This window comes from Protopterus annectens, chromosome 5.part0 (assembly GCF_019279795.1).
Source record: "Protopterus annectens isolate FY-2018-M chromosome 5.part0, PAN1.0, whole genome shotgun sequence".
Classification (NCBI taxonomy): Eukaryota; Metazoa; Chordata; order Ceratodontiformes; family Protopteridae; genus Protopterus; species Protopterus annectens.
In genome coordinates this window covers 87,647,372-87,661,013 of record NC_056735.1, presented here as the reverse complement: position 1 = coordinate 87,661,013, position 13,642 = coordinate 87,647,372, and the positions used below count along the sequence as shown (strand labels likewise).

The 13,642-nt window shown below is 45.4% G+C and overlaps 1 protein-coding gene across 1 annotated transcript in view; it reads right to left on the bottom strand.

Moving 5' to 3' along the window:
* Nucleotides 1-13,642, bottom strand: part of USP25 (ubiquitin specific peptidase 25) — a 2,531,105-nt gene that overhangs the window by 2,077,446 nt on the left and 440,017 nt on the right. The window contains exon 3 of the mRNA XM_044071806.1: nucleotides 13,242-13,398. Within this exon, the coding sequence (XP_043927741.1) occupies nucleotides 13,242-13,398 (157 nt within the window). The remainder of the gene's footprint in view (nucleotides 1-13,241; nucleotides 13,399-13,642) is intronic.

Here is a 13,642-nt window from a genome sequence, read left to right as displayed (position 1 = left end):
ACACAGAGATCGGTACAGAAGACAGTCTTCCAGGACCCAAAAATTGTAAAGAAGGGACCTCTCTGGCCTCGATTCAGCTAAGCTCTGAAGTAGTAACTGGAGCAGAACCATCTAAAGATGGAAGGGACCTCTCTGGCCTCAATTCGACTAAGCTCCGAAGTAGAAAAGTACAGTTGTGTACACTTACCATAAATGTAGATTTTAGAGTGTATTCACTGTTGCAGTCATTACATTTGGGTAATCTGCTGGCAAGTTGACCTCAGTCGGCCTGATTAACAAAGTCTTGGGTCCTGCATCGGTTGCTGTCCCTTCTTCCATGACGTCAGAGGTATAAAACATGCAGCCGATGCCATTACATCAGTTTTTCTTGCCCCAGATATTAGATGCCCCCCGAAATGGGGAGCCAAATATTTAAGTAATTAAAAACAAAAATATACCTCCAAACAAAAGCAAATACACCAAAAGGCTTTAAAGCCTAGTAAAGGAAAAGGAAAGTAGAGATCTAGTAAGAGAAAAACAGGAGGTTGGAGGGAGGGCAACCAAGACTGCAACAGTGAACACACTAACATCTACATTTATGGTAAAGGTAGAGAGCACAGAGAAGTCAGGGGGCTGGAGGGAGGGTAACCGACTGCAACAGTGAACACACTAACATCTACAGTTATGGTAAAGGTAGAGAGCACAGAGAAGTCAGGGGGCTGGAGGGAGGGCAACCAGGACTGCAACAGTGAACACACTAACATCTACATTTATGGTAAAGGTAGAGAGCACAGAGAAGTCAGGGGGCTGGAGGGAGGGCAACCAGGACTGCAACAGTGAACACACTAACATCTACATTTATGGTAAAGGTAGAGAGCACAGAGAAGTCAGGGGCTGGAGGGAGGGCAACCAGGACTGCAACAGTGAACACACTAACATCTACATTTATGGTAAAGGTAGAGAGCACAGAGAAGTCAGGGGGCTGGAGGGAGGGCAACCAGGACTGCAACAGTGAACACACTAACATCTACAGTTATGGTAAAGGTAGAGAGCACAGAGAAGTCAGGGGGCTGGAGGGAGGGCAACCAGGACTGCAACAGTGAACACACTAACATCTACATTTATGGTAAAGGTAGAGAGCACAGAGAAGTCAGGGGGCTGGAGGGAGGGCAACCAGGACTGCAACAGTGAACACACTAACATCTACAGTTATGGTAAAGGTAGAGAGCACAGAGAAGTCAGGGGGCTGGAGGGAGGGTAACCGACTGCAACAGTGAACACACTAACATCTACATTTATGGTAAAGGTAGAGAGCACAGAGAAGTCAGGGAGCTGGAGGGAGGGCAACCAGGACTGCAACAGTGAACACACTAACATCTACAGTTATGGTAAAGGTAGAGAGCACAGAGAAGTCAGGGGCTGGAGGGAGGGCAACCAGGACTGCAACAGTGAACACACTAACATCTACATTTATGGTAAAGGTAGAGAGCACAGAGAAGTCAGGGGCTGGAGGGAGGGTAACCGACTGCAACAGTGAACACACTAACATCTGAGAAGTCAGGGGCTGGAGGAGGGCAACCAGGACTGCAACAGTGAACACACTAACATCTACATTTATGGTAAAGGTAGAGAGCACAGAGAAGTCAGGGGCTGGAGGGAGGGTAACCAGGACTGCAACAGTGAACACACTAACATCTACATTTATAGTAAAGGTAGAGAGCACAGAGAAGTCTAGGGGCTGGAGGGAGGGCAACCAGGACTGCAACAGTGAACACACTAACATCTACATTTATGGTAAAGGTAGAGAGCACAGAGAAGTCAGGGGGCTGGAGGGAGGGCAACCAGGACTGCAACAGTGAACACACTAACATCTACATTTATGGTAAAGGTAGAGAGCACAGAGAAGTCAGGGGGCTGGAGGGAGGGTAACCGACTGCAACAGTGAACACACTAACATCTACATTTATGGTAAAGGTAGAGAGCACAGAGAAGTCAGCGGGCTGGAGGGAGGGCAACCAGGACTGCAACAGTGAACACACTAACATCTACATTTATGGTAAAGGTAGAGAGCACAGAGAAGTCAGGGGGCTGGAGGGAGGGTAACCAAGACTGCAACAGTGAACACACTAACATCTACAGTTATGGTAAAGGTAGAGAGCACAGAGAAGTCAGGGGGCTGGAGGGAGGGCAACCAAGACTGCAACAGTGAACACACTAACATCTACATTTATGGTAAAGGTAGAGAGCACAGAGAAGTCAGGGGGCTGGAGGGAGGGCAACCAGGACTGCAACAGTGAACACACTAACATCTACAGTTATGGTAAAGGTAGAGAGCACAGAGAAGTCAGGGGGCTGGAGGGAGGGTAACCGACTGCAACAGTGAACACACTAACATCTACATTTATGGTAAAGGTAGAGAGCACAGAGAAGTCAGAGGGCTGGAGGGAGGGCAACCAGGACTGCAACAGTGAACACACTAACATCTACATTTATGGTAAAGGTAGAGAGCACAGAGAAGTCAGGGGGCTGGAGGGAGGGCAACCAGGACTGCAACAGTGAACACACTAACATCTACATTTATGGTAAAGGTAGAGAGCACAGAGAAGTCAGGGGCTGGAGGGAGGGCAACCAGGACTGCAACAGTGAACACACTAACATCTACATTTATGGTAAAGGTAGAGAGCACAGAGAAGTCAGGGGCTGGAGGGAGGGCAACCAGGACTGCAACAGTGAACACACTAACATCTACATTTATGGTAAAGGTAGAGAGCACAGAGAAGTCAGGGGGCTGGAGGGAGGGCAACCTGGACTGCAACAGTGAACACACTAACATCTACATTTATGGTAAAGGTAGAGAGCACAGAGAAGTCAGGGGCTGGAGGGAGGGCAACCAGGACTGCAACAGTGAACACACTAACATCTACATTTATGGTAAAGGTAGAGAGCACAGAGAAGTCAGGGGGCTGGAGGGAGGCAACCAGGACTGCAACAGTGAACACACTAACATCTACATTTATGGTAAAGGTAGAGAGCACAGAGAAGTCAGGGGGCTGGAGGGAGGGCAACCAGGACTGCAACAGTGAACACACTAACATCTACATTTATGGTAAAGGTAGAGAGCACAGAGAAGTCAGGGGCTGGAGGAGGGCAACCAGGACTGCAACAGTGAACACACTAACATCTACATTTATGGTAAAGGTAGAGAGCACAGAGAAGTCAGGGGCTGGAGGGAGGGCAACCAGGACTGCAACAGTGAACACACTAACATCTACATTTATGGTAAAGGTAGAGAGCACAGAGAAGTCAGGGGCTGGAGGGAGGGCAACCAGGACTGCAACAGTGAACACACTAACATCTACATTTATGGTAAAGGTAGAGAGCACAGAGAAGTCAGGGGCTGGAGGGAGGGCAACCAGGACTGCAACAGTGAACACACTAACATCTACATTTATGGTAAAGGTAGAGAGCACAGAGAAGTCAGGGGCTGGAGGGAGGGCAACCAGGACTGCAACAGTGAACACACTAACATCTACATTTATGGTAAAGGTAGAGAGCACAGAGAAGTCAGGGGGCTGGAGGGAGGGCAACCAGGACTGCAACAGTGAACACACTAACATCTACATTTATGGTAAAGGTAGAGAGCACAGAGAAGTCAGGGGGCTGGAGGGAGGGTAACCGACTGCAACAGTGAACACACTAACATCTACATTTATGGTAAAGGTAGAGAGCACAGAGAAGTCAGGGGGCTGGAGGGAGGGCAACCAGGACTGCAACAGTGAACACACTAACATCTACATTTATGGTAAAGGTAGAGAGCACAGAGAAGTCAGGGGCTGGAGGGAGGAGGGTAACCGACTGCAACAGTGAACACACTAACATCTACATTTATGGTAAAGGTAGAGAGCACAGAGAAGTCAGGGGGCTGGAGGGAGGGCAACCAGGACTGCAACAGTGAACACACTAACATCTACATTTATGGTAAAGGTAGAGAGCACAGAGAAGTCAGGGGGCTGGAGGCAGGCCAACCAGGACTGCAACAGTGAACACACTAACATCTACATTTATGGTAAAGGTAGAGAGCACAGAGAAGTCAGGGGGCTGGAGGGAGGGTAACCAGGACTGCAACAGTGAACACACTAACATCTACATTTATGGTAAAGGTAGAGAGCACAGAGAAGTCAGGGAGCTGGAGGGAGGGCAACCAGGACTGCAACAGTGAACACACTAACATCTACATTTATGGTAAAGGTAGAGAGCACAGAGAAGTCAGGGGGCTGGAGGGAGGGTAACCAGGACTGCAACAGTGAACACACTAACATCTACATTTATGGTAAAGGTAGAGAGCACAGAGAAGTCAGGGGGCTGGAGGGAGGGCAACCAAGACTGCAACAGTGAACACACTAACATCTACATTTATGGTAAAGGTAGAGAGCACAGAGAAGTCAGGGGGCTGGAGGGAGGGTAACCGACTGCAACAGTGAACACACTAACATCTACATTTATGGTAAAGGTAGAGAGCACAGAGAAGTCAGGGGGCTGGAGGGAGGGCAACCAGGACTGCAACAGTGAACACACTAACATCTACAGTTATGGTAAAGGTAGAGAGCACAGAGAAGTCAGGGGGCTGGAGGGAGGGCAACCAGGACTGCAACAGTGAACACACTAACATCTACATTTATGGTAAAGGTAGAGAGCACAGAGAAGTCAGGGGGCTGGAGGGAGGGCAACCAGGACTGCAACAGTGAACACACTAACATCTACATTTATGGTAAAGGTAGAGAGCACAGAGAAGTCAGGGGCTGGAGGGAGGGCAACCAGGACTGCAACAGTGAACACACTAACATCTACATTTATGGTAAAGGTAGAGAGCACAGAGAAGTCAGGGGGCTGGAGGGAGGGTAACCGACTGCAACAGTGAACACACTAACATCTACATTTATGGTAAAGGTAGAGAGCACAGAGAAGTCAGGGGGCTGGAGGGAGGGCAACCAGGACTGCAACAGTGAACACACTAACATCTACAGTTATGGTAAAGGTAGAGAGCACAGAGAAGTCAGGGGGCTGGAGGGAGGGTAACCGACTGCAACAGTGAACACACTAACATCTACATTTATGGTAAAGGTAGAGAGCACAGAGAAGTCAGGGGGCTGGAGGGAGGGCAACCAGGACTGCAACAGTGAACACACTAACATCTACATTTATGGTAAAGGTAGAGAGCACAGAGAAGTCAGGGGGCTGGAGGGAGGGTAACCAGGACTGCAACAGTGAACACACTAACATCTACATTTATGGTAAAGGTAGAGAGCACAGAGAAGTCAGGGGGCTGGAGGGAGGGCAACCAGGACTGCAACAGTGAACACACTAACATCTACATTTATGGTAAAGGTAGAAAGCACAGAGAAGTCAGGGGGCTGGAGGGAGGGCAACCAGGACTGCAACAGTGAACACACTAACATCTACATTTATGGTAAAGGTAGAGAGCACAGAGAAGTCAGGGGGCTGGAGGGAGGGCAACCTGGACTGCAACAGTGAACACACTAACATCTACATTTATCGTAAGTGCACACAACTGTACTATGTTACTCGTGTTTCACTGTTGCAGTCATTACATTTGGTTGATTCCCAAAGCTATGATTGGGGGGATGGATTTATACAGCATTAGGACCAGCTATAAGGCCCTGCAGGACAGCAGTGGCAAAGCCAGCTCTGGATTTAGAGAAGAAAGGTAAATGGTAATGTTTGGTGAACGTATGAACTGAGCTCCAGGTAGCAGCTTTGAGAACGTCTCTGGTAGGAACACCTCTGAGAAAGGCTGTAGAAGTAGATGCAGCCTTGGTGGAATGAGATCTGATCCCCTAGGGGATAGTTTTACCAAGGTGCATATAGCAGAAACGAATGCAATGGCTTATCCATTTGGAAATAGTCTGCTTTGAAATAGCTTTTCCCTCTGCCCCTGCAGCAAATGCCACCAGTAGTTGCTCAGATTTTCTTAGAGATTTTGTCCTGTTCAAGTAAAAATCTAAGTTGTCTGTGTACATCCAATGAATGCAGAATCCGCTCACCATTGTTCTGTGGATTGGGAAAGAAAGTTGGCAAATGAATGGTCTGATTAAGAGCCACACTGGATACCACCTTAGGCAAGAAGGATGGATTTGTCCCAAGAGACACCCTGTCCGCATGAAAAATGAAAGGCTCCACTGCCATAAGAGCCAGTAATTCAGAAATCCTTCTAGCTGAAGCGACTACTAAAAGGAAAGCAGTTTTCCAGGAGAGAAATTTTAAGTCTGCAGTAGCAGCTGGCTTGAAAGGAGGGAGGGTGAGTTTTTCCAATACAAAATTGAGGTCCCAGGCAGGGGTTGGAGCTCTCCTGGGTGGTCTTAAGTTTTTGGCCCCTCTGAGAAACTGCTTTATCAGAGGATAAGAGAAGAGGGGAGGTTCTGTGTTGTAATGAGCTGAAATGGCAGAGGGATGGATTTTTATGGAAGAAAAGGACAGGCCCTTGTGAAGCATCTCAGTTAAGTATTGTAAAATCTGAGGAATATTGGGCACTGCTGTGCTTATCCCTTGTGATCTATTCCAGGCACACAATATTTTCCATTTGTCAGCATAAGATGTTCTAGTACTAGGCCTTCTTGCCTCCAAAATGACCTCCATCACAGGTTTGCTGCGAGATGCTAAGGGTGAATTTAGGTGATTAGCCACGCTGCAAGATTCAAAGTTTGGAGCCAAGTGTGCAGAATTTGGTTGTTCTGCTGAGACAGTAAGTAAGGTGTCTGAGGCAGGTGCCACGGTGGAAGGTGACATTGCGCTTGAGTGGGTACTAGTATTGGCGAGGCCAGTCTGGAGCAATCAAAATAATTTTTGGTTTGTCCTGTTTGACTTTTAGTAGAACTTTGGAGAGCAGAGACAGAGAGGGAAAAGCATAGACTGATAGCATCCACTTTCCAGGCTTTTTGTGAAAAGTTCTTGTGCATAATTAGTCCAACTGATAGATCTTTAGAACTTTGGAGAGCAGAGACAGAGAGGGAAAAGCATAGACTGATAGCATCCACTTTCCAGGCTTTTTTGTGAAAAGTTCTTGTGCATAATTAGTCCAACTGATAGATCTTTTTGCCTCACCCCAGAACTATGTCTGGAATCCCCCATTTGCGCGTCAACATGTTAAAAATCCATGGTTCCAGTTTCCATTCGTGTGGGTCCATGAGATTTCTGCTTAGTCTGCCAGAGTATTCAGCTTTCCTGGCAGGAATTGAGCTTATAGTTGTACTTGATAGGTCAAGGCCGTGTTCCACAATGCCATGACTAGTCTGCAAAGGGGGTAGGAGTGTGTACCCCCCTGCTTGTTTATGCATCACATAACTGTGGTGTTTGTCTGTCTTTATCATTAATTGTCCTGGATGAAGGTAATCCTTGAAGGCGGTCAGTGCATTCTGTACAGCTAGCATCTCTTTTTGATTGATATGTAGGTGCATTTGATTTGGACTCCATTTGCCCTGAATGCACATCCCTGCCAGATGAGCCCCCCAAGCATAGTCTGATGCATCTGCAGTTAGGGTTTGGGCAGCAGGTGGTGGAGTGAATGGCAGTCCTCTGCCTACCATAGGAACTCTAGTTGCAGGCAAGGTATGATAGGAATCATTGTTTCCAGGCTGTGACAATGTTGACTCCATAAACTTATTACCACTGAAGTTTCCTCATATGCAGTCTTGCATATAGAATTAGAAGAATGCAGGAGGCCATGAACCCCAAGGCTTGCAGAATTTGTCTTGCAGATAAGAGTTTTGTGGCCACCTGTTTGAAGTAAGTTACCAAATGAATTTGCTTTTCTGGCGTAAGGTAAGCCATCTGGGCAGTTGTATTCAAGCTTGCACACAGGAATGTAATTTTTTGAGAGGGTACCAGTTGTGATTTCCTTTCGTTTATGGTGTACCCTAGACAAGTTAGAACACTTTTTACAAACGCCAGATGTTTTAGAAGAATGCCCTTGTTTTCTGCCTGAATTAGACAATCGTCCAGGTATGGATATATTTGAATATTTCTTTGCCTGCAAAATGCAATTACTGGAGCCAGGCACTTTGTGAAGACCCTGGGCACAGTAGATAAGCCAAAGGGCAGTGCAGAGAACTGGTAATGCAAGTAGCCTGCTTTGAAGCGGAGGTATCTTCTGCAAGATTCCCTGATTGGGATATGCAGGTAAGCCTCAAGTCTAGAGTTACCAACCAGGTATCTTTGCCTAGCATAGGAAGTAACGGTTGACGAGTCAGCATCTTGAATTTTGGAATGTCCAGAAATGTGTTTAGAGTAGATAAGTCCAGAATTGGACGCCATGATTTGTCTTTTCTGAGTACCAGGAAAAGTCTTTAATAGAAGCCTTGCCCCTTTTCCTCTTCTGGTACTGGATGAATAGCCCCCATAGTCATGAGGGACAGCACTTGTTTCTGGGCCTCTGCCCACTGATTTGGGGGCAGGTCTGGCCATCCGTTTGGGATTGGCAACGTGTGGAAATGAAATCTTTATCCCTGGGATACTATATTTAAAACCCATTTGTCCTGGGTTATAAGTTGCCAGTTTCTTACATGAAGTGCCAGTTTTCCCCCCCAAAGAGGTGGCTAAAAGGTAAAGGGAAGTCATTGAGACTGTTTACCAAAGGGAGGTGCCTTGTTGTTTCCAGATTTGGAGGAGGAGGCGGCACCCCATTGTTTTGTTCTACAAGTCCCTTGTGACCGAAACCTGGAGCCTTTGGAATGTCTGGGTTTGACTTGATTGGCTCTCGAAGGAACTGGAAAGGACCAGTTCTTAATAGGCCAGTGCCTACTAAATCTTGGAGGTTGCACTTGTAAGAAATCTTTCACAGTTTACATAGATTTAGCTTTATCTTCCATCTTTAACACTTCTTCAGCCTTATTACCAAAGAGATGGTCCTGTTGTAAAGGAGCATCCAACAATTTTGCTTTAACATGATCAGGCAGAGTTTGCTCTGAGCCAAGTATGCGTTCTTAGCACAGACCCAGTTACAGCAGCCCTGCAAGAGTCCTCCAAAAAATCAAAACCACATTGCAAAGTATGTTTTCCAACTTGTTCAGCTGATTGCAATAAATCCTGTAAATCTTTATTTTCCACACAGTCAGAAATTAACAATTTTCTGTTTAAGCAGTCCCATGACATGCTGTTGATATTTAAGCATATGAAATTGACAGTTTAAAGCCCGGATTACCAAGGTTGCAGAAGTGTAAACCTTCTTACCCCAGCGCACTGGAATCTCCATCAGAAGGGGTAGCATTTTTAGCAGTAGAGGCCTTAATACCCTTGGGACCCTGAGAAATGGTTTCAGGATCTGCAATAGGATCTTTGAAAAGAAATTTGTGGGAGTCAAGAACCCTGTAGTATCTGTCTGGCTTACAAGGAGCCGGAGGCAGAGAATCAGGAACCATACTAGATTCTGAAAAAACATCAATAATGTCTAGAACAGGAGGTATAGCCAAAGGCCTATGCGGAGGAAGAAGAAAATCCCCAAGTTTCTTTTGATAATTTGTTTTTTAGGCATAGGGGCCTGCACATGTGGCCCAGACGTCGTTTTTTTAGACATAGATTTAGTTTTTGGCCTTAGTTTTGAAGATGGCGTCAATCTAATATACAAATCTGTAGGCCTGAAAACACCCTCAGAAGCCGGTGCCTACACAGCGGCTCCGGACCCATCTAAGGTAGAGGCATCCGCGGGTTCCATAATTGAAGCATCTCGCGGCATACTGGACTCCGAATGGGTCTCAGTAGAGGCCTGCGAATCAGAAGTAGCGGGTATCAGGGGCTGCAAAAGCACCTCACTGAGTACCGGCGAACTGGCGACTGGCTTAAGAGAAGCGTCATCAGTTTTGGACCTCGATGGCCTCTTTCTTTGCGTTTTTTAGGTATTCCGATAATCGGATTGCCAACAGACGACATTTCTGGATAATTAAAGAGTGAACCAAAATATTTTGAAGCAAAAATATACCGATGTTTAATAGTGCATTGATTGAATTTAGCACAAAACCGGACAGCAAGGTACGTTGTGGTCAGGGCCTAGGCAAGGAATACAGTACAAATGAAAATCCTTATAAGGTATTTGCTTCCCACAAGTAATGAAATTATTAACTTTTACTGACATCGGTAAGGAGCAAGAAAACGTTTCCTTAATGGGGTACTTAGCTTTTTAGTTGAAGACTTCGGTTCTGAAACTCAAAAATGAAAATTTCAGGAGTCGGCCGGCCGGCACTTGCGAACGGCTTCTGCTTTGGACACCACACGGCAAGAAAGACTGATGTAATGGCGTCGGCTGCATGTTTTCTCCCCCTGACGTCATGGAAGAAGGGACAGCAACTGACGCAGGACCCAAGACTTTGTTAATCAGGCCGATGTGAGGGCAACCTGCCAGCAGATTACCCGAATGTAATGACTAAAACAGTCAAACACGGAGAACATCTGGAGCAGAACCATCTAAAGATGGAGAGCCACAAGGCAGAGATCTCAGCTTTGAGTTCAATCCCCATACCCTGGCCCTTCAGCTCTCAGACCATACATCACACAATACCAGAGTCAAAAGGGTATGAGAACCTGTCAGAGTCCAAGCAGAAGTCCATCTTGGCTCAAACAAGGTCATCTCATGGGTACCACTCAACCGTGGAACCCAGATCCTAAGGTTGGACCGAGAAAGGAGTATTCAAAAGGGGAACCAACTCTGCCAGATGTGGAAACCCCCAAAGGAGGGGGTGCTGGGAAGACCCCATGTGTCTGAAGAAACTTAATCATTCTACCAACATTGGCTTTGGAAAGGCTCTATGACTGAAAGGAAGCGTATGAAGATACCACTGAAGGCTGCCTGGGATACCAATGTCTATCCTGACAGCTGGGAGAGTGGATGGAGTAGCAGCACGCTTGAGAAGATGTTCGGACCAACCTTAATCCCGGCTTACAGTTAGAGCCAACAGTTTCAGAGTCTTTGAGGCCAGCACAGACTGGGAAAGTCTGATCATGAGACTTCTTTATCACACAATCTTTTTTTTCTTTCGTTTCTCCTTGGTCATCTCTTTTGCTTTGTTAGTCTTGGACTTGGCTACTTTTTTTGAGGGAGGAGAGGCTGAAGTAGAAGCAACAGGCGTGGACTCTAGCACTCTGACAGGGAAAAGACACCTTAAAACACATTTTTGATTCACCAGAGCTATGGCCCCAAAGGAAGCACAAGACTCTCTCAGTATTTAAATAGTGTACATCCAAAGCAGTAAACATATAGATCATGCAGGTCTTGCAGAGGAAACTTTTGCCCACAGAAACTGCATTTTTTGAAGCCAGAGGCCTTGTTGGACATCTTGAAAGGAACAAGAGACAAGCAACACAGACAAAAAAGGACAAGCAATGCAAGCAAAAATGGACAAGTCCAGTAAAACACTATCCTAACCCGAAAATTAGAAGAGCCCAAATAACTCAATTCCTAAAGCAATACTACAACTCTAAAAATATAGACTACTAAAGTTTTTGTTTTGTTTTTTTTTTTTTTTTTTTTTAAACAGAATAAAGTGGTAAATAAATTTCACAGGAAAGACTTTCAGAAAAACAATTTACCACAGAAAAATATTAGAAATGTAAAAAAACTCCTAGGTACAGACCAACCATGAAACACCTAAAGTCTCAGCAGAAAATAGCCAAAATCACAAGTTATCATTGAGCGGGGGAGCCCTTGCAGATCGCATCTGGACCTTTCGAAAAGAGAGCCGAGGTATTGCAGGGAATAAGAGAAAATTATGGGTAGGGGAAGAGCCTGAGCTCAGGATTCAAGAATTAGGAAAAACAGTCGGAACCAATAACCCATACGTTGATTCAAACTGAAAAGACATCAGATCAAAAGTTATGATCACAAAGACCCATTTCATTATTCTCTGTGGTATATAGAGCTGCATCAACTCAATGCATTACCAGCTACATAAAAACATACACAAATGTTTTGTTGTTTTAAAAGCTACAAAACATTCAGGGTAAAGTGAAGTTCCTCCTGAAAGGAATGAACACTTAAAAAGCTACTAACACACTTCTCTCTGCCACATTTTTTGTGTGCATTTGTCACAGCAAAATGACTGCCAGCTTTTACAGCTCTTTCAGCTTCTTACGGACTTCTGTGGTGGCTAGCACTGGCCATTGATGCACTCAAGCACCTAGAGATTAACAGTACTGAGAGGCACCTTTCTAGTATTAGGTGCTCAAAGTAACCTTTCTTCCCAAAATCTGAGCTTAAGTCACTGTGCTACAAATTTAGTCATCTACATTTGACGCACTTTTACAGCCTACTCACTTTTTGCAAACTGTTTTTCCCCCCAAATAACTCAGTGTCACTGCATCACTCCTATCTGAATACATATCACAATCCTAAATTCACAATTCTCAATGTATGAAATGCAACACCTGTACCTGTTCTGCAAATATCTTTAATGTGTCCATCTTCTAATGTTACAATTGTATATCTACTGCTTGGACATGATCATTAACATTCCCTCTGTCAAAAACGTATATTTCTAGGCTACCTTTTGTTTTTAAAATGTAGGTGCTCTCTTAGGAACTCAAGAAACACTGTTAATCTCCAAAGAATATTTTCTGACAACATAAGCAGACAAAGCAGAAGATAAATAATTCAATAATTTGCAGAACATAGTTTAAACGAGTGCGTTACCGGTAAACAAGTGCGTTACCGGACAAGAAGGGTTAGCATAAAAGTTAAAAAGGTATCACTAAGACAAACATTTTTAAATTTCTCCGCATCTCTTCAGGACAAGCAGACCTCTCCACATACTCACTTGGAAGGAAGGCATGTTCTCCACTCAAACCTGGTTGTTCCAGATGACATTGCATCACAGAATTAAACCCGGTTCCTTGTCATAAGCTGCCTTCCCCAAGCTGTGCATAAGGCTAACAGGTAATCACAATGGATCTACTACACCCCTGTTATGATGCCCCAACATGTACCAGTATAGAAAGATACACTCAGCTGCAAACCACCCCAGGAAGCTACACTGCAGCCCATCTTCTCCAACCTCAAAAGTAAGAACAAAACAAAGGCAAAGTTTGATTACAAACTTGCACCACTGGTATCAAACAAGAGCTCCTGTTGCATTCCTTCATTCCAATCACCCACACATTTTTTTCAGTGTTTTCAAGGTACCATCTAACTACTGACCACAAGTATCTGGCCTTTGAACCCTCACTCCTACTCCACCCTGTCTGCTACCGCTTTACAGACTTACTTGTATCAGCTTGGCTGCCTACACTGATGTATCGGTCGTTGCCAGTTTGGGATGTCTGGTAGTAGGATGATTCCGCCTCCTGCTGCTGCTGCTGTTGGGTCTTGGCACTCTTGGCTGTCAGGCATGCAACGGCTAACTCCAGATTCCCATTACTATCCTGTGAAAAACAAAGTGATTAAAAGGAGAGAGAAAAGGCACTTCTGAAAATGACTTAACTTTAAACTACATATCTGTAGAGTACAGCTGTTCACGACTATCCACTATAACACAGTCCCAAAAGACTGACGAATGGCTTAACCTTTCACCTTGCTTGGCGATTACCTGACCAATTTTACCATCAGAACTACAGTGCCACTGGCACTGCTGGTCTCATGCTACACAGTCACCAAACGCTGCTGCAC